Here is a 21619-nt window from a genome sequence, read left to right as displayed (position 1 = left end):
CCAACATCAAGGGGAAAAAAGCATATATATTTAGTTAGTTTTTTTAAACCTACACCCACTTGTCCTCCACTAAAAGAGGAACAGAAAGAACCACTTGCTATAACGAAACTGACGACAAAGAGGTTTACTTTCGATGAGGCAGAAAAGATTGAGGACTGAAAAAACAATGATTTTATACTGCACCTGTGATTATTTGACATATTATTACAAAATCCATACTGGCTGCGCCTCAGGAACTGAAGCAGGTTATCTACTAATAAGAAGGTTGGTGGTTTGATCCCTGGGTGCTCCAGTCTGCATGTCAAAGTGTGATTTGGCAAGATTCTGAACTCCAAGTTGCTCCCAATGCGTTCATTGCAGTATAAATGCAGAAAAAGTGCTTGTGTGAATGAGTCATGTTGTATAAATTGTTTTGAGTGCTCAAGTGGAATACAAAAGTGCTATATGGGAACCAGTCCATTTACCTTGGTTAAATTTGCATAGAAAGTACTTTAAAAAAAATAATCTTGTCCTTATCCATTAAGATGTGGTCGGGACCTGCTTCACATCAAAATTAATTACACTCCTGCAACAATGGTTACTTACACACATTAAAACAGACTATTTTCCAAGTGGAACACGCTGAAAACTCAATTTAAACATTGACGTACTCATGCTTTTTGACCTGACACACTTTAACTCAGTATTTACTAGAAAGACAAGTTTTCTAAATCAATATGACAAATTGATTTAATTGCTAACCCCCGCCACAAGCAGTGTAATTGGTGCATACTGCATTTTGGTTGAAAAAAGCTAATTCTCTTAGAGCCCCTGTTAACTTAAGGGTGGCAAGTCCAGTGCCTCATCAATCTTATCAAAACAGCAGCTGACAGTGTCACTCTAGGTCTCTGACTTTGCATGTTAACAAACCTTTTTTGCTAAGGGAACAAATGAATATGCAAATGAAATCAGGTCCGGCTGATTGGCAGTCTTCACGCTTGGGAGGCTCGAGATGAGAATTAGGCATTGTGGTGAGGAAAGCTGCTCTGTTCAATTAGCCTTCATCTCTACCTGGTGGGTTTTGACATCACACACAATAATAGTCTAGCGTACACATTCAAGCCTTCAACCATAATTAACATTTCACTCTGTTGTTAAGTAACACTACTGCCTTCATGTTCATCGAGGTACAAACTCCTGCTTAAAACTACATGCTGTTTCCAAGTTTCCAGCTATAAGTGAAGACCTATCCTACAAATGTACAAAGGTATACCCTTAATCTATTTTCTAGATCATAGAGCTTATCCTCATTGAGCCAGTAGTAGCCTGGAGAGCACTTCAGCTATCGTTAGCCTCTTCCTTTAACCTGGATTTAAGCCTTTTCTGGGGCCAAGTTCAAGTTCAAACTCCCTAGATTGAGAAAGGGCAGAATTTCACTCGTGTGTCAAAACTAATATGTTGACATTTATAACAGGAACTGAAACACAGAAAGCATGAATGTATACAGTCAGCAGAAAGCCCAACTAAAAGTGAACCAAGTAGGAAACCAAACACTGTGGCTCAAATGGCCAATCTTGTAATCTGTAGGGATAGGCATAATTTTTCAGTACTCTAATAGTCCTTAAAGTAGAAAGAATTTAAAAAAAAAAAGAAAAAGTTCTGCTGCAAACTCTGCAGGGTGAATCTAGCATGTCACAAGTCTGCCATGACTTTGTGCAGAGTGTGAGCCATTTGTTTGTGCCAATGAGTTACCGCTAGAGATGGACCAATCCATAACAACAGATAACAGATAACAGTCTAGTGTCGACTCTAAAAGCTGGATCAGGTATCAGCAACAATCAGCCAGTCTATTTAACTCAATTCTATGTTGATCTGTTTTTACAATGCCACCCATCATAAGCACTGCACAGGCTGCTGGGGGGAGAGTCAACATAGCACAGAGGAATCCAACAGCAAATATTCAGCATCTTGGAGGTATTTCATGCATTTTACACCGATAGACTCTCTTTGTATTTTTGCAATAGTTTTTGACCCGTTTCCAAAGACACTAACGCGACCAAAAGTCCCTGTTGTTTCAGTGCTTCTCTCTCTTCTCTTTGATATAGTTGGTTTAACAATTGCTGGGAAGCTTTTATTGCTTTTATTACTGTTGTCATCAACATTGATCATCAACACTTATTAATAATATCTTATAAACAGGTAAAGTTCAGTTTTATTTATTTAGCACCAAATCACAACAACAGTCACCTCACATATATATCTTATATTCTAAGTTTAAGACCCTGTTAGAGAGAAAACCCCAGCAATTAGATGACCCCATATGAGCAAGCAATTGCCAATAGTGGGAAGGAAAAACTCCCTTTTAACAGGAAGAAAGCTCTGACCGAACCAGGCTCTGGGAGGAGCAGCCATCTGCCACTACTGGTTGGGGTGAGGGGAATAAGTCAGGACAAAGACACGCTGTGGAAGAGAGTCACAGATGAATAATAACTAATGATTAAATGCAGAGCAATGTATTAACACAGAGTTAGCGAAAAGAGGTGATTGAAGAAGAAACACTCAGTGGAAAGCCTCCAGCAGCCTAGGCGTGCTGCACCGTGACACCGAGCAACCTTAAGTACCCCTGACATGTTAGGTGTACAGGCCGGGGTAACTTGAGGTCTTGTATCACTACCCATTTTAAACCTCTTTTATTGTGTGGTTGTTTTTTACTATTACTGCTGCATTTCCTGTTTAATATTGGGGACTGAGTATGAATGTGTTTATTATTTTAAAAAGCATACAGCATAAAAAATACACCTATTGCCAATGTTTATTTTTTTTAATCAATACAGCTTTTCTAGTTAAACACAATAGAACTTAAATAGAAGCAAAGGCTATGTGGTTACATATGCATGTATATCGTGTACATAAAAAGGCGATAATCATATCCATTTAGCACCTAAGCATCCCCAGCTGTCACTAATGGAAAAGCCAACAGGCTACTTTTCTTTTTTAATGTGAATGAAGACACATAGCAAGGCGAGCTAAATCACTGTGCCTTGTGCTTATTACTGTCCTTTTCCTCCTTCTCTCTTTTCAATACACATCGAGCCAAACTAAATAGCCTGATGTCTTTTCACACATATGCTAATACTAAATAATCCTGCCAGTATCAGGGGCTGGGTAATTGGGTTGCCTCTTCTCTTGCCTCATTTGAGTCCATTTGCTGACAGGATTACAGGCTATTATCCCTCAGGATCCCTTAGGATCTCCTTAGTCCTTTAGATAGCCAAAACACACAAACAAATGCTGTGCGTGTGTATGCGTGTGTATGTGTGTGTGTGTGTGTGTGTGTGTATGTGTGTGTTGGGCTCTCTGCCTGAGTAAGGACTGTCATAGCACAGCTGTGTCATTTCAAGTTATCATCATCTTCTGTCATTATTGCTTTCTCTGAGGATGCTTCAGCCTAAGTACAGCACACGCCCCGATCCGCAGCACAAGTAGTCCAGGACTTCTGTCCTCCGAAAGCCTCTCAAAGGCTGAGAAAGCTTTTCAGTGAATGGACGGTCGATAGGAGCAGAGGAGGAGGAGGTGTGCATATTTCTGGCAGGTTCAATGAGTTGGTCACCAGAGGCCATGACATCATCTTCAATGAGTCAAAGCAACTCTCCATGCCACAAACGCCCAATTAGGCAAATTCAATCTGATTAAAGGGTCAGTTAACTCAAATTAGAAAACATATACAGATGAGAAAAACGGTGTAACCACTGACTGAAGTGAATAATATTGATTACCTCGTAACAATTATGGGCAGACGTCTGGGTCAGAGAATCTGACAGCTAGAGTTTCATGGCGAGTGGCACGAGCACAGATAAATAACGAAAGCTCTGTTTTCAGGGATCTGCGACAGTTTCAACTCACAATTTTATCATTTCTGCTAACCTCTCTGACACGAGGTGGTTTAGAAGCTATTCCTCAGCAGGGCGAGGCATGCAAAGGGTCAACACTGTATTAGGCAGGAGTGTTTGTAACGTTTTCACTTACAGCTACACATCTCCTCACTTACCTCAGCTTGACTCAATAGTATGAAGTTAATTTCTTAAGGTTTGGATGTAAGTGACGGTATGACTTTGCAGATGATCTCCTCAACACAGTAAAGGCGTATCTGTTTATTTATGCTGCTGAAAATCAGTAAAAATCTACATTTAGAAATCTGAACTATAGTCTTTCCAGAAAGAATGTCCTCGTTATTGTGCACAACTCCTAATGCAGTTCCAACTTGTGTCCATGTTTTGCTCTGGATGAGTATGGTCTCAAGTCTGTGTCAAAACGTATTCTTGATTCTAATGACACGGTTAAGTTATATCCACCACAGGAAAAATATTTGTGTAAATCTGTGACCTCAGTAACACATGAAGGTAAATAACTTAAAAAAAAACTTTGCGTATCAAATTTATTAGTTTTCATAAAAACAAGAAAACACATACTTTGGAAATCTGTTAAAAAGTTGTTTAAAACTAAAAACGATATTATTATTTATTAGGTAAATAAACTAAATTTGCATTTTTACACCCAAATTTGTATCAGCACAGTGGAATTTCTGTCTAGGAATGCTAGCAAATAACTGTAATTTGGCATCTTAATCCAAAAATAAAAATGTACTTTAGTACTTTCTTCTGTGGTTTTTCTAAACAGTACATTTAAAAATTCATGGATGGATAACACTAATTATATTTTATATTATATTTGAGTTATTTTAGGTCAGCTGTGGCATAAATCTTACATTGGTTGGTGATGTAAAAATTACTGGTGATTTAATAGGGAAACATATACCTGTTGGTTCCAACACTTTTCATGTACAAGTATGTCACACTGAATTGTAGAAATACAGTTTAAAGTTTTGGTTTATCTGTAACTTTTCCACTAATCCACCACATACTTAAAGAAAGCACAAACCCCTGAACAATCATGATATCAGATCACACATATCAACATTTACCAGATTATAAATAAACTTCATTTGCACATGAAAGGCACATTTAGAAAGTTTACTTGGTATAATATTATTTTATGTTATATTATATAATATGTAGCAACTTATTTAGTCTAAAATTCTGTTCAAAGTCCATTCTATCAATTAACTGTATATTAACTTGTGATCAGCGACTCACCTTTTCACATTAGCATATATATTATATTATCCACAGAAGTACACAGTGTGAACATGAACTCACCCTCCTGCTGGTGGTTGAGGATCATGTTCTTCAGGGTGTTGCAGTCCACTGTGGGCAGACCATTGTCGGTGCAGGCAGACGGGCGGTAGTGGACATCTGACCTGGACCGGCTGTGTCCCTTTTTAAACGCCGAGTTAGATGAGGAGTTGGTGGTGTTGTTGGTGCACTCCTTGGTATGGGCAGCCAGGTCATTGGTGGAGCGCGCTCGGCTTCTCTTGCCGTGCCTCAAACCCACTCCTAGCCCCAAAACACTGACGTTATCGGCCCAAGCTAGGCCTAGAGGCCCCACCTCCGGCTGCTCTCCAGCCAGCAGGTTCCACACGCCACTGGAGCTCAGCTTGCCCAGCGCTGCATTAGATACCTCCTGCAGCTGCTTCGACTGCCTGGCAGGCTGAAGGTTCCCTGTTTGAGCCTGGCTTGTACCTTGGCCTTGTATCCTATCCATGCAGTGGATGAAATCCTCTGTGGCCTCCAGAGCTGGGCTGATATCACCCACCATGTCCAGCTGCTCAAGACCCTCCATGGCTGTACCAGGACAGGCTTTCCCCTGAGCTGGAAATCTTACAACTAGACAGCTATCCAAAAAGGGTTTAAAATCCCTGTTAGCAGAATCCGCATGGCCAATAAACAAAAATCAGCTGTCAGTTGGACAAACGCAGGTGTTTTAGGTATGCTGACAAGCTGTAACAAAACAACACCCAAGCAGTTCGCAAACTTCAAAAACTGCTACCTTAAGCTGCGATCTGCCCTCTGCATAAAGACAGTACCCTCATCCAGGGCTACAGTCTTCTATTTTTTAATGATGCTCCACTAGCTCTGCTAGGTGAGTCAGTATATTCTCCGGGGAGCTACTGTGGTTTCATGCCAGGACTGGCAGGAGCTGGGACTTTCCAATCCAATCTGGGTGGCAAACTATCTTACGCAGCCAGATACACTCACATTTGAGAGCAAAAAGCAGTGAAGTCCTTCTCCTCTGTCTCAATTGCTCAGGGACTAGAGTCAAAATCATACATCAGCTGATTTACACTCTTCCGGCCAATCGGGTGACGGCTAGGGCATCAGCTGGATGGTGTTTGTGGCTTGACTGTAACAGAAGGGAAGAAAGAAAGAGGAAGTTATAAAAGAGGAAGCATGCAAAATAAGCACGAAGCCTGGAAAGACAGCTGACAGTTAGAAAACTTGCTGCTCATTCCAGGTGCTTTTGTGAAATTTAAATAGAGTCTCTGTCAAGACTAAAATTATGAAAGAGGGTAATAAAGCATCTACTTGAAGTTTAAACCACCTACCCACCTACAGGATCTTCATCACACTTAGACCAAAAAACCCCCAACTTCAGACTCCATCTCAGCAAACAGAAACAATCATCATTCCTCGCACTGGAATAATACTTGACTTCCTCCTCAGCAGATTATCTCTGGACTGAGCGGACAGAGAGGAAACAGGCCTGGGTGGGGTTCCCATCCATCTGCTTGACTGCCTGTCTCTTCTGATTGTCTCCACTCCTCTGTCTCTCGCTCTCTCTCTCTCTCGATATATACACACTTCTTTCTTTCTCGTTTGTGCTCTCTCACTCTGATTGATTTTCCCCTCCTCCACAGCTCAGCCTCTTTTACTTTTGTCCACTTATGAATTATTTAATGGCCATTGCATCATTGAAACTCATTTTCGTGGAGCAATTTACCTGTGATAATTTGTTGAAAATAAAAAAACAGAACATTATCATGGGAGGGAAAATGTCAGGGATTTTCTTAGCTTTGCATTTTTATGTAAAATTTATTGTATGTAGCACATGTAAGCGAGAATATACAGTTGACTGTCACAAAGTCCTAGAACATTTGCTGCTGGTAAACATTACATGGCACAGAAATGAATGAGCCCTGGATTTTCTTGATTTCTTTTAAAAATTATTATTCACTATCTAATCTGACTTAAAAGTTACCATTTGAAATCTGTCTTCCATGTGCTTCTATCACAAGATATACATTTTCTCACGAAAAAGAGAAAATGCTTTAAAAAAACTACATTAATAAGTTGATGACATTTTGCCTTTAGGTGAGGGGCATAATGTCAAAATCACCATATATTATATTCCTTGCGATGCAGTGGTAAACACACTGGGGTCAAACATTCATATTTGTAATAAAACATGTAGGCGCTCTAAAACAATTCTCCAACACATTTGAAATCATCGTAATTTTAAGACTATGGGTGGCAAAGTGAACACAGTTAACCAACTTTCAGTGAACAATTTCACTGGAAGAAAAAGGTGGTCAAAAATCTAATCAGAGAAGCTCGAAAAATGAGTCTCACTCATTTATTGGTGGGGCGATTTTAGCTATTTGCTGATTTATCAGTGTTGGCATTTATAACTGCAAATGAATAACAATTTAAAAAGAAATGGGAGAAACACCTTTCCTCCATCCTACAAGTGTTGGCTTTGCCTATTTTGTCATCAGAGGGCTCTCTGCAACATTTGAAACGCCACAAACGCAACAACCAGTTGATTCAAGCAAACCTGAGCAGAGTAAATAAAGAACTACCCATAGCAAATGCTATGAAAATCTGTTTAGGTTGTGTTTTTGAAAGAAAAAAGCTTTAAAACAACAACAACAACAACAACAAATGAATAGATAGAATTTAATGATTGAAGTTGGATTGCACCAAGAATTCACTGCTGTGTACATCTAGCAAGCACTGACCACCTTGTAATCCATTTAAATGGCAACACTATGCATCATCTCTTATAGACATATTTACTATGACATCATCTGCTTGCAGTTATAGCTGTGAGCTAATACTGCATCGTCATCAAGGTTGATTAGTCATCGAGCTTCCCACTGAACTTCTGTTGACTCACACATGCTGACGTAGCCCTACAATCAGCTCAGTACGATGCCAAGAAAGCAAAAAGTAAAAACCAACCTTTCTTTAATGGTGGACCAGCTTTGGTAGCGATACTGTTGGAGCTTTATGATGAATTCTAACTAGCAGAGTAACATAATTCTGCAGTGACCCAACATCCCGTCAGATTCGAGCTCAGTTGGGGGAACACCATCTGCTTTACAGGAAGGCAATGATCCAAAAACACACCTCCAGTCTCTGTAAGAGTTGTCTCACCGAGATGCAAACTGATGAAGTGCTGCAGCACATGGCCTCACATCAGCAATCACCTGACCTCAACCCAGCTGAGGAGGTTTGGGATATGATACACTGAGGGTGTGGAAAAAGCACTCTCTGTGGCACCTCCTTTAAGACAGTTGGATCATTTCCAGATGAAAACATCATGAACCTGACGGCGAAACAGCCATGAGTGTGCAAAGCCGTTTGCACAGAAACAAAAATGAAAATCGTACTTTTTTAAACTGGCAAGCAGTTACATTTTCATATCTGCCAGAGATGAGGTGCACATCAGGTTCCACTGGGCTCACTTTTGTCACGACATACTTTTCAACATCTTTAATGTTATACTGAGCTTTTATTTAGATTGAGGGTGCAGATTTAAACACTCACAACTGTAGAACCAACTTAGGGATCCAATTACACAAAAATCATGAGTAATGTGTGAATGACTGCTTTATTGCTCAGTTAAACTTTATTTGTTGTTAATCCTTCCTTTCAGGCTTTCATATAGGAGTTCCAAATAATTTTATATAGAACTCCCATATCCATGAATTAGACCAACGGACTTGAACACACCAGCATATTTAACTTTTTAATTAAAAATAACGCAAAACATTTCATAGATGCTTGAATGCATCACCGGTCCTATAAGGATATTAGCTCCTGGTTTTAAGCAACTTTCCACAATAATTATGCTGACATTTAATTGGAATAGCAGGTACAGATGAAAAACTATCAGCCTCAGCCCTGTGCACTGTTGTTGCTTCAGTTCATCCACAAACACACAGTCAGCATCTCTCAGCTGGAAACACTGACAAAGGTGAAGCCACAGTTAGCCATTCCGACACTTACATGCATTTGCTACCCATGTCAGCTCCCCGTCTAGTTCATCATCTAAATTCTTTCGAAATAAATGTATGCAGAAAGTCGACGGAACACTCCTAAAGCTGACTGAAAAAGGCCCGTGCTCATCCCCAGCTAAAGTGATGTGAGCCGGGGCTAGTTAGCTCCCAGCTAACGCTAGCCTCTCTCCATCCTTGATCAATGTCATTTAAAAACGAGAGAAAACGGCTCACTTTTTCAAATGTGCACCATCGCATGGCGCTAGTGCTTTACTGGTGTTTTCAGATGGTGGAACTGGTGCCCCGCACATGCTATGCCACATAATTCTTGACTCACCTTACTGTGTTTACCATTATGTCATCTGACAGTCCGTCAACGAAACACTCCTCTGGGTGCAACTCGGGTTAGCGGGATAAAGGTTCCGAGTAATGTTTGACTATAGTACACAGCATGAGCCACAGTGAAAATATAATATGAAAAAAAAAATTACTGAAAGAATTTGAAGAATTTATTACATAGCGAAATCAACAAAAAATTTAAATCCAACCTCTTACTATAAGTTATATGCAAAACAAGGTGAGTGTCTCTTTTGTTCAACATTTATTTAACCCCTGAAAAACAAACAAACAACCCAATAAACAGAAACTTCTTCATAGTAAGTAGAATAAAAAAGCAAATACATATTTTAAAAACATTTCCCTGAAAAAATATACACGTACACCAATAACAACTTAAGCAACAACAACAATGATAAGTGCTATGAATTACAAAAGGCTCTGAGCAGCAATTTCAAACCACGCAATATGAACAATATTTCCAAATGCTTTCATTTTTCCTTTTTCACACCTTGGCTCGCGTGATTGGGTAGAGGATCAATAGGGGGTCCATGTCCCTCTTGGGGGGACACTCCACCATTTGACCTTAGAACTGAAGAAACTTCTCAGACGAGAGGTGAAAAGTCTTCAAGCAACTTAAAGAAGTCCAGACGCTTTTCTTTCCAAGCTCCTTAGACTACGATGACCTGGATGACTGAGAACCTTCACGGACATATTTTTCCTTTTTCCCATTATTTTGACATTTATTTAACTAGATAGAACCATCCACGGAACAAAGAAAGTAGAAAAAGCACAGAAATATATTAAAAAGATGTGCTTAAAAAAAAGAAGCCACAAGGCAGTGTACTCCTGTTCGTCCCAAGCCCGGATAAATGAGTAGGATTGTGTCAGGCAAGACAAAAGGTATACAATCTTTGCTAAACAGAACATGCAGATAATAAACATTTAAAAAAAATGTGGGCATGTGTTAGTGCCTTTGGCTAGCAGGTTGCAGGTGGAATCTACGCTACTGTTGGCTGAGGGCAAAGGAAGAGGGAAGGAGAAGAAGAGAGCCCAGAGAGGTGGAGGTATGCTCTGGAGAGAAGAGGAATGAAAGTCAATAGAAACACCACAAAACGTGTTTGAATGAGAGGGACACAGGTGTAACACTGAAACTGCAAGGAGCAGCAACAGTGAACACAGATGAGTTTAAGTATCTGAGGTCGACCTTCCAAAATTTGGACAGTGCACAATAGAGGTGAAGAAGAGATGGATGGGTGGAGACGAGTGGCAGGGGTGAAAGATAACATATAAAGATAACATCAAATTGAAGGTTTACAAGATGGTAGTGAGACCTGCTGTGATGTATGATGATGGTGGCACTAACAAGAAGACAGGAAGTGGAGCTGGAGGTAACAGTGCTGAAGATGTTAAGCTTTTCATTGGGAGTGACCCAGACGCACAAGATCAGAAAGGAGTTCATCAGAGGGACAGCTCTGATTGAGCAGTTTGGAGACAAAATTTGAGAGGAAGGTCTGAGATGGTTTGGACATGTACAGAGGAGGGATGGTGGAAAAGAGGAAGACCTCAGAGAAGATGCAGTTAAGAAGGACATGCAAAGTGCTGGTGTGACAGAGGAGGATGATTGGAAGAAGGTCAGACGGAGGCAGATGATCCTGTATGATGACCCCTAAAAGGAGTGTCCAGAAGAAGAAGACAATGCTGAAGATTAAAACCATAATAATCACGATCATCGTCATCATTAAAACACTAGAGTTGTTTTTCTTACTTTGAATTTTCTAGCATAAAAGTTTCATAACATTTCTTTAAAAAAAAAAATCTCTTTTCCTCATTTCGTTGCTATTTGTAGGCTTTTGAGATTTCCCCAGCAGCCATTCTCCATCTCTCAGTGACGTGTTCTGCATTAAACCAATTCTGTTGCACACAGAGCACTTCCATTATTTTCATTATCATGAAATGGGATAAAAATCCATAATAGGTGTGATCAATACCACGCTTGGTAGCAGAAGGTAGTGCATTTACTTAGTCTTACAAAGAAAAGTTCATGACATGCGTCTACACACACAAATCTGACCAAGATGGGGAGAGGACCAAAGAGAACAGGACAAAGAAGAGGTGGAGAATGGTTTCCAGCTAATGGGGTGCTTGAAGCTGACCCAGCACCCAAAGTGTCAGTCCAACAGAGAGAAGCACAGTAATTCTCCTCCAACCCATGTTCCACAGGGGCTGAATTGATGTATGGGGCCAACACAAGATGCTTTATTACAGACACATTGAATCAATATTGTCCCTTTCCAAAATCATTGACATGTAGTTTCATGTATATTGTTTGGGTGAATAACTGACACTCTGGCTATATGAATAGTTTGACTAATGGTATGTATAACACAAAGATAGGTAAGAGGTGCAAATAAATGCTTATAGAGCGACAGACAGAATTATAACTGTATAAGGATTCAGGGACGTTTGGGTTATGCAGGTGAAAAATTTGTTAATTTTGCTTTTTCAGTGATGGTTGATGGTTTGTTTGTTAACCTAAATTAAATTACCTTGAATAAGATTCTTATTTTGAAATAAAGGCAAACAGTATGAAATATGTGGAGTTACTAAACTATGTTTAGTATCCGTATGACTGGTTTAATACTGGTTTTCATAAGGAAAGAACCCAGCATGCTCTGGGGCAATTGACTCAGCTCAGTGTGTTTCTGCATTTTCATTGGTTACTTTCTTCACAGTTTTACTTTGACATCTGTTGAAAAAAAATATTACCAGTGAATATTACATACAGCGTATCCTAATGCTGGTGCATAATAAGTTTAGCTGCATAAAAAACTGATATCATGATTTTATTATGCCATTTTCCTACTTCTGTTTGTTTAGAATGTTGAAGGAACCACCCTCTTCGGATGTTATCAGTCCACTCAGTGGACTTTATTACCTCTAATAACGTCCACTGGATGATAACATCGGAAGGGAGTGGAAAAAACATACATCCTAAAAAGAAATTGTGTTGGTTTTTTTTAAGCATGTTTCAAACATATATTCAGTTGTTAGATGGAAAGCTGTTTCTAATGCATTGCAAAACCTGGTCACACTTGGGCAGCACCAATAGTTAAAACCTATAACACATTTATTTAAATTTACATCAATAATCAAAGGATTCTATCAACCAAATATTTGCTTTTATCAGCCATGTTTCTGCTTGTGTAACATCAACATCTCAACAAGTTTACACCAAAACTTTTTGCAGAATTTCTGATTTGTTTCAGGAATAAATTCTTCAGATTATGGCCCCATCAGATAAATACACTACAGGTTCTAGTGTTCAAAAGTGTTTTGAATTTCATCATGAATGTTTATAGGTAACTCTGGAACTTAAATAATTATTTTGCAGAAACAGTCACAATCTTTCTAAAATCTTTCTTCACCTTCAAAATAGTCAGTAGACACACTTTTATTAAAAACTCATAAAAGGAAGTTATTTGGTTCTAGATGGGGGAGGGCAGGGGGAGGGCAGGTTTATTCAGGGTACTCTGGTTTCCTCACACAGTCCAAAGACATGCAGGGTTAAATGGTGATTCTATACTGACCGTGGATGTGAGGTCGATAATGTGATTGATGTGCATGGAATAAACAATTATTGCTGAAATGAGACTTGCACTCTAAAGTTGAGTGATCAGCAGGTTTAGTAAAGTCCTCCTAATGCAAGTACTTTATCTTAGATACTCTTTCTGAGCTCATACTGAGCTCTGTGCAAAATGTAAAATGGTGAAAATAGGATGTAAATATGTAATACAGCTGCATTTGTGTTAAACAGTATTATGGATATAAGGCAAGCTTTCAAATTTCCCATTTGAGAAAAACCCCAGTCAGACTGCTTCTCTTCATTTTTGCTCCAAAATGCTTCCTGTCTAAGTTGTTTTAAAAAGTGATGAAGGGGATCAGGAATAGGAATAGTCTATTCTAGAAATTATTAAAAACAAAACAAAACAAACAAACAAACAAAAAACCTTTATCTCAAGTTTTAATTAAATTTTTGACATTCTGGTCCTGGACAGATCGTTTTCTGCTTTAAATGTCAACACTAATAATACAGATGTGAATATGACACACTTCTGCTTTTGCTATATTTCAACTGAGCAGCTGTAATTCCATTTGTAATACCAATAATAGTAATATAATTATAGTAATAAGATAATAGTAATAATTTTGCATTTCCTAAATGGAAGATTAGGTATTGTTATTCACACCTAAGTCGTCTGTGCTTGCTGCAGTGCATCTGAGCATCAGAAATCCTTTTAGGCTAAGTGTTTGTTGCTGAATATGTGGACTGAAGAAACAATTAAGCATCATCTTTAGGAATAAGACCATCTCTGTCCATCATTTTCCATCTGAGAGCAATCTCGCGTCTCCCTTGCCTTGACTTATGGACTCTGGTCTCTCGCCGTCATGTCAGTCTTGCCTATTTTCTTTCTTTCTTTCGAGCATACCATCTTCTGCTGATGACTAAATTATGATTAGATTTAAGGATGTGCAGCGCTTTCATCTGTCTAGTGTGTTGTTTAATACTGCTCCCCCTAACCCCTCTCGAACCACCACCCTGACCCCCCAAACACACACAACACAATAGACGTCTACCTCGACTCACTCGGGCGCTATTGAAAAGAAGAGTGGCTGCTTGGTCCCCATGGAAACACTGTGTGCGTGTGTGTTTTGAGGTAATGTTTTTCCCTCGTTGAGAGTAAGCTGAACGTGCACTCTCAACAAACATAGGACAAATTTTCTATGCAAATAATCCATAAGCAGCACACTGCGCTGGTCTCATTTTAGTGAGAGGTTTGTTGGCCAGATCACCTGAAAGACTTCAGCAGAGTTGAGCGATATGCTGCGCACATGCTGGTCTGTAAGAAAGAGCAACAAGTGTATGTTTCAGTGGTGAAAAAAAAGGAAGATCAATCTCAAGAATAATTCAAGTAGCAAAGTAGAATGACATCAAAGCAGCAAATCTGCAAAGTGTGCAGTCCTGTGTTTTGGAATAAAACTCACTCACTGTCTTTGCACTATAAACAGCTTCAACAGCATCCTAATAAAAATGGCATATTAAAAAATAAAGTAAGATAATTATAGAAAGCATTTAAAGGAAGACTGAACTTTTCAGCCTTTCAACCATTTCTTTATCTTGAATATTTTAAAATCAGCTCTTCATTAAATGTGTATTTTCGAATGAGGTGAGAGAAGCTGGACACTTTGACACTGATGCTTGTTGTCAAACTGAAGAATGTCTGCTTGTGTTTAATTGTTACTTGCTGATATTATGAGCCAACCACTATTTTTTCAGAAACCAAATGAATAATTATTTTTGTATTAAACTAAGCAAATAGGGAGCTTAAAATGTTTTTTTAAATAACTTAAAAAAAAAGTAACAATAATTTTTTTCTCTTAATTGCTCAGGAGGTAGAGCAGGTTGTCTGTTGGAAGGTCAGTGGTTCAATCCCTGGCTACTCCAGTCTGTATGATGAAGTATCCCTGGGCAAGATAGTGAGCCACAGGTGCCCTTGATGTGCAGCCGTGTGTGTGTGTGTGTGTGTGTGTGAATGTTTGTGAAAGTGTGTGTAATTGGGTTAATAAGTGCTCTGTTACCATTCAGTTGCCAAAGCCAAACAACTACATTAACCACAATGCAACAGGGCATCTGGCGGTTTAGTCAGAGCTGTAGTTATGCATAATACTAGTGCTTTGAGTAGTTAGGCTAAAGCAGAGATTAACTACAGAGGTGCCTCTCTGATACATTTATTCTAATTTAGTTTAGTAATTACATTTTCCCCATAAGAGGACAAAGACACCCATAAACAGAGCTGGCACAGTGGGTGAGCAACAGGTGAGTGTATATCCCTGTATGTTGACTGGTTGTCCTGGTGAAGCTAAGCCTGAAAACTAACCAGGATGTTTTATGTGAATACCTTCTTTGCAGCACAGGAGGGATTTATCTGAGTTTGCTGCCACAAAAACTGATTTTCTAGAGTGAGGTCTGTCCTATCTGGTGACCATGAAACATCCCTCCTCTCTATGTACTGACAGTAATATTATGATGAAAGATGGCAGCAATGTAATATAGAAATGCTGTTATTCTATTTGTTTTTTATATTTCACTGCTGTGGAGATCTTTTACAAAATGATCTTAAAACACATGAGGGCAGACGATTTCTGACTAATCTGGATTAGCGGACACGTATGAGTATCCGATGTCCACTGAATAGCACAATACCAATGTGTGTCTGTGTGTGTACGCATATTTGCTTGCGCTTGTGTGTTCAGCCCTCGAACGACATGTCTCATTCACACCTAATGATCGCAGCCTCTCACTGGTTGCCATCTCTCCTCCCAGACCAAATCCAATTACTGGGGACAATAGAAACCAGCTCTGGGCTCAGGACTCCATCAGCTCCTCTGTGCTGCTGCTCCCTGCTCCAAGACTCCTGCTGGACACCTAATCATGTCAAGGGTCCACAAGGGCCACGAAATACACCTGTCTGCACACACAGTCTCACAAACATCACACACACAAAAGAAAGTAGAAAAATACAAATACAAATAAAACAGGATACAAAAAGAGCCTGATCTGATCTGATCTGAACAGACAACGAGAACACACAACTGAGCAGTGATATTTAAAGCAACAAGAAAGCACAAAAATAAAATGTGACACAAGCAAGATATAGGGCGACATAGGGCACTGCTGATTAAACAAACCTTTCCTATTCTTTGCAATGGAACCACAGTTTACAGCATTACAAGTTCCGGTGGCTCCATCTAGTGGTCCTGACTTTTTCCTAGGAGCACTTTTAATGTTGAGGTGTCGTTTTTTTTATTGTGTCTATGTGTTCGTGCCTTGTCAATGTATCTATATAGAAAGAGAGGTTTGAGTTACTGTTGCAAAAACAACAGTTGGACGATTTCAGTGTACAAAATGAATGTCTATAAATCACTTTGAGTCAGTAACCTCTAAAATATCCGGACAAATTCTATTATGTATTAGTATGGATACTTTCGAGAAGTGAAAGGTCATTGACTGATGTTCAGATCTTTTATGTGATTTCTTTGATTAAGCAAGTTTTTCTGAGAACTATAAACAGAAAGAAAGTTTAAATTCCTCATGTTTTTCTTTTGGAGATCACGGCACAGCTTTAGAACAAAAAAAAAAATCTAGTTTCAATGGTGCTGTAAAGATATTAATAACATCTGAAACATTTCACTTCCTCTAATGATGAAAAGCAAGTGATTGAAACCAGTATTTCTTTCACAATTTACATGACCAGTGCAGCAGAGCTGACAGAATCAGTCAGCAGCCTTCTGAACGATGGAGGAGATTTACGCCAATGTGGATTGTGCCAAACTTTCCTACCCAACACCTTCAACAAATTACACAGGTGAGAAAGAAGTGGCAGAAAACAAAACAGATGTATCATTTGTGATGGTCTTTAATGTTTTGTACAGTTTATTAGCTTTACTGATCTTTTCTTTTTTCAGGTCCAAGAGGTCCAAGGGGTTTCAATTTAGTTATTATTCTTTCTCTGGGTCTGCTGAGTTTTTTCCTGCTGATTGGACTCATCATCCTTGGTGTCAACTGTGAGTTTGGTTCTTCATTTGAAGCGATTCAAAACTCTATCAGCCTATCCTGAAACAACTTTAAAAAAGTTGAAATATTTTGACTTTAATTCACACAATTCACATAATTACAGACGCAGTAAGTATGAATGAATGATGGAAGGAAGCAATGTTTTGTGTTTCAGAAGCATCCATCTCAATCTGTTTCAGACCGCGACTCCTTACGGGATTCAGCAGCAGCGTTCTCTGCCATCAGTAACAACCTTTCCTTCGTGACTGAGGAGAGAGACCTGCTCCAGGCGAACCTCACTGAGAAAACCAAGGAACTTGAAAGGCTTCAGATGATGTCTAAACAGAGTCAGTCTTTGTATGTGCTGTTAATATTTAGTTATTGAGTCTCTTTCTCTTCTCCCCTTCCCCTCACCCCCACATAGGTCGTGGTAGATGGCTTCCTCTCTCTTAGACGTATTCTTCCTCTCTTCCAAAAAGAGATTGTTTTTTTCCCATGAGGCCCTCACACACCCAAGTTGTTGGGTCACAATTTCCCAGACTTCATGTGCAAACCTTTTGGTTTGGGGGTTGTCGAAACAAAAGAAAATGACCACATTCCTGTCGCAGGTTGGTGCTGCCTGCAAAGGAGTTTCTGAAAATGGTCCTTCAAGCACCCCATCCAGGGACTCCAAGACAGTTGAGGACTCTGAGCTGCTGCTTGGTGCATAAGCTTCAACAGTAGCAAGGACCCATTCCCCAGCCTTAAGGTCAAAGTCTACTTTAAAGCTTGAGAAAGCCTCAAGCTATGGGTTCTGACTGCCTCTGCCAGAGACTGATTATAACCTGTGCTGTGCATTTGCAGGAGGTATTTGTAAACCTCCTGCAAATGCTCAGACTCCTTCCCCACCAGAGAGGTGATGCTCCAGGTATCTAAAACCAGTGTAGCACAAGTAGTTTACACCAGTGACCAACATTTTTGGTGATATTTGTTATTTATTATTAGTATGAGTAAATTGGTGCTGTATTTTGTGTTCAATGTTTCTTTCAGAGAAAACATGTCCTTCAAGATGGAGCATGTTCAGCTGCAGCTGTTATCTCCTCTCTGGAAGGTCTGGTTCCTGGGATGAAGGTAGAAAGGACTGCAGAGACAAAGGAGCAGATCTAGCAGTGATAGAGAGCCCTGAAGAACAGGTAAAATGTCTGTATGCATGTGTTTTCTTTTCATTCATATTTATAAATATTTCTCAGTCTATGCAGAAAGTAGACCAAATGCAGGACCCAAATTTAAAAAACAAAAATTGTATTAGAGTGAACGTAAAGGTCCAAGATACATAATTCAAAATACAAAGAAACAAAAAAACAAAAACAGACCGCACACAGGGGACAAAAGCGAGACAGGATCATATATTCTTCAGGGCTAACTGAGGAAGTTGAAATCAAAAGGGAATGAGACAAATTAACTGCCTAGAAAACTGCCCCTTTGAAGATTACTTGCTTCTAAAATAAGTTTAATGAAGTGTAGTACAACAGTTAGTAACAGAGTTAGAATTTGTGAACATTTCATGATGGCAACAGCCTGCTGATGGCAGAGGAAAGCAAATAAAGATGCAGCCTAGCAATGGTGTATAAGTTTTAATAAAGCCATTGTAAATTATTTATTAAAAACTTAAGTTGTGACAAGTGAAGTTTTTGATCATTTTCAATGTGCTCAGATAAAACAGAAAAAAGCCCAACAAAACAAACAAAATACACACACATGTTGAAATATATTGTCATTTAAATAGAATTTCTTATTTTTGAATAGAACTACCTCATTACACTCACCCAGAACCCAACCTGGATTGGTTTAAATGACAAAGAAGAAGAAGGAAAGTGGAAATGGATAGACGGAACTCCTCTGACTCTAAAGTAAGTCTTCACTCATGCAGCATATTTTCTGCACATGTAGAAATAACCTCATTAATGAACTTAAGATATCATTGAATAATAATAATAAAAATAATTTTAAAAATTGAGTTGTGGCATTTGTGTATAACATATTATCACCTAAACATTTTACTCAACACCAGTAGAAAATAAACAAGTTTTGGCACTTCCCCGATCTAAAAGGTGTTTTTCTTCCTGGGTTTTTGTGCTTGTATACATTTTTCTAATCTAATTCATTTCTTTTCTCAGCAATACTAATTGTGTTGTTTACGGACCTTCCAGATACTGGGAAAGTAATCAACCTGATAATGGCGCTGGAGACCCACGGTGGGGTGAAGAGGACTGTGCTCATATCAGAACTCCTGCTAACAATTTTTGGAATGATCGTTCATGTGGAGCTTCTCTGCTTTGGGTCTGTGAAAAAATACCATAAGAAACATGAAGATATGTGTACCTATTTTGCAAACTGAGTGATCATTGTTGTTTCATTTTTGTTTGCTTGTTTGTTTTTTTATTTGTTTGGGTTTTTTTTTTTTTTTAAAGATTTTTAGATTTATTCTACTGAGGATAGGTATGCAGCTTATAGAAATCCAATCAAATCTAAACTAAATCCAGAAGTGCCTGAAGTGCATTGCCATGTAAATAATCTGCATACTGAATATGTACTTACTAAGTAACACTGTTCAAAAGTGGAATAAAGAAACAAATAAATGTTTGTCTTTTTTTTTTTATTAAAACCACTTTGTAGGACATCACATCAGTTACAATGTAGAATCAATGTCATGTATAGTTTACAAATGATAAAATGTTCACATAAAATCATGACAGCATTTAAATAATATCACCCAATGCTAGCATTCTGTAATTTACTGTCTCTTTTGAAAACTTATCACTACATATACAGCACAAGACTTTTAAGAGTATTTAACAACAGCATTTTTCCCTGGTTTTACTACCACACTGGGGCACATGTTCACCAAAACGCAGCAAACCTTCACCATCTTATCCAGAAGGGTCACCTCTTCACCCTCCCAAACAATTAGCAACTCTATAAATAGAACGTAAATAATAATTATAATTCTATAACTGTTTACAACTGTTTATAACTTGCATAGTTCATATTTGTGCATAGTTTTCATATTTATATCCTGTTCATAGCTTGTACACCCACTACAGCCTATACATACTTGTAGTTATAGCATATTCATAACATACCTTCATACCGTGTACATTGTAACATACCCAAAATAGACCCATATTTTGTACCCTCATATTTATAAGTTATAAGTATGAGGGTACTTACCCAGATAGCAAGGAGACATTGAACTGATGTTGATTTTTCATCTGATCCATCAGAATCATCAGGATTGAAATGTCAATGCAAAATCAATGTTGAAACAACATTATAAAACTGATGAAACCTGACATTGATATTGAAATAACATTGATTCACTGTTGTTCTGTTATCGTTGATTGTTGATCTATTTATAGTTGACAATGTGACAACAATCATGTTGAAAAACCATTGATTTATGGTCGAGCGGGAATTTACAGCTGCTACCACATGGACTATTCCATAGCATCTCTCTCACAGTGGCACATCCCATCAGGCAGCGGGAAATTCCATTTAAGCTCAGCAGAGTTGACCGGACGTTTTATCGGAACACCGGAGACGGCAGTTTCTGCATGGCACTCTCGGCTGTATCAGGTAAGAATGTAAGAATTTAGTTATTCGTTATTTGAAGGTCGACGTGTGTATGATATCACTAAAGCTAACTTAAACAGAAGGAGAAAAGTATAAATTTCACAGACAATACCAACTCTGAACAAAGAAAATATTTTCATGACATACATTCATGTCTTTCCGTTGTAAAGCTACGAGAGTGCTTTTGTTAGCCCTGCGGTCGGCTTGCCCACCGTGTACCCTGGCTCTCGCTCTGTATGCAGAGTTAATTCCCTCAAACGATTTACAAATGTGTGCAATATGATCCAGAAACGTAAAGTTGCATCTACAAATGTGTACAATGTGTGTTACATTTGAAGATTTGACCGCACCCGCTTCCATTTATAAACACGTGAAAGAGTCGCCTGAGACCAAATGATCACGTGACATGCCCACGTGACTTTACGTTTCCATGACTTTAATAATGAATGTTCCCTACCTGGAACTTATCTTGAATATCATGTTTTTCCTCTTTGTTTTTGTTTTTTTTTTTGTTTTTTTTTTCATTTTCTCATTTCAGATCAGTAAAATACAATCCATCCATAAACAAGTAAGATACTCGTGTCTTCAAATTATTGTCAGTTTTTAACCATTTTTGTGTGATGTTGTAAATTTTACTGTAACTTAAAGCAAAATAAGCAAAAACCACAATGCAGTTCGATACTAATGTTTTGTTTTCTTTTAGACCAAATCCCTTATACAGTTACAGACTGATGATGAGCAACCTCCAAAACCAAAGGCCCCACGTGTGAAAGTACCAGGTAATAATGTAATGTTTAGTGTGTGTGTGTGTGAGAGAGAACAGGAACCTTTGTAGACGAGTTGTATGTAATTTTTGATTTTTTTAAACATTTTTCTAAACAGGCTCCACCACTCTGCAG

The 21619-nt window shown here is 38.7% G+C and overlaps 2 protein-coding genes across 10 annotated transcripts in view; one reads left to right on the top strand and one right to left on the bottom strand.

Annotated features, from left to right (window-relative positions):
* The window catches only part of plekhm3 (pleckstrin homology domain containing, family M, member 3), a 49221-nt gene extending 39659 nt beyond the window's left edge, over positions 1-9562 (bottom strand). For 3 of the 7 annotated variants that reach the window (XM_003454892.4, XM_019353297.2, XM_005475360.4), the window contains exons 1-2: positions 9495-9562; positions 5196-6279 (exon numbers count right to left, since the gene is read on the bottom strand). In XM_003454892.4, the coding sequence (XP_003454940.1) occupies positions 5196-5718 (523 nt within the window). In that variant the 5' untranslated portion in view covers positions 5719-6279; positions 9495-9562. Of the gene's footprint in view, positions 1-5195; positions 6280-6481; positions 6858-8117; positions 8363-9391; positions 9467-9494 lie in introns of those variants that run through there. The other 4 variants (XM_019353295.2, XM_013277375.3, XM_025903942.1 and 1 more) reach the window with 4 other exon arrangements.
* Positions 9563-16705: 7143 nt separating this feature from the next.
* Positions 16706-19738, top strand: LOC102079474 (CD209 antigen-like protein E). Of its 3 annotated transcripts, none has more exons than XR_002058584.2 (6): positions 16706-16920; positions 17021-17119; positions 17309-18015; positions 18138-18280; positions 18894-18997; positions 19298-19738. XR_002058584.2 is itself a non-coding variant. In XM_005475359.4 (6 exons), the coding sequence occupies exons 1-6, from the start codon at positions 16851-16853 to the stop codon at positions 19446-19448; spliced, it is 714 nt and encodes a 237-aa protein (XP_005475416.1). In that variant the 5' UTR covers positions 16733-16850; the 3' UTR covers positions 19449-19738. The 3 variants fall into 3 exon arrangements, 1 of the variants encoding a protein (XP_005475416.1); XR_003216620.1 differs by having other exon boundaries at positions 16712-16920; positions 17309-17465; XM_005475359.4 differs by having other exon boundaries at positions 16733-16920; positions 17309-17455.
* Positions 19739-21619: the final 1881 nt, after the last annotated feature.

This window comes from Oreochromis niloticus, linkage group LG16 (assembly GCF_001858045.2).
Source record: "Oreochromis niloticus isolate F11D_XX linkage group LG16, O_niloticus_UMD_NMBU, whole genome shotgun sequence".
NCBI classification, from domain to species: Eukaryota; Metazoa; Chordata; class Actinopteri; order Cichliformes; family Cichlidae; genus Oreochromis; species Oreochromis niloticus.
This window is presented reverse-complemented; position numbering and strand designations above follow the sequence as displayed.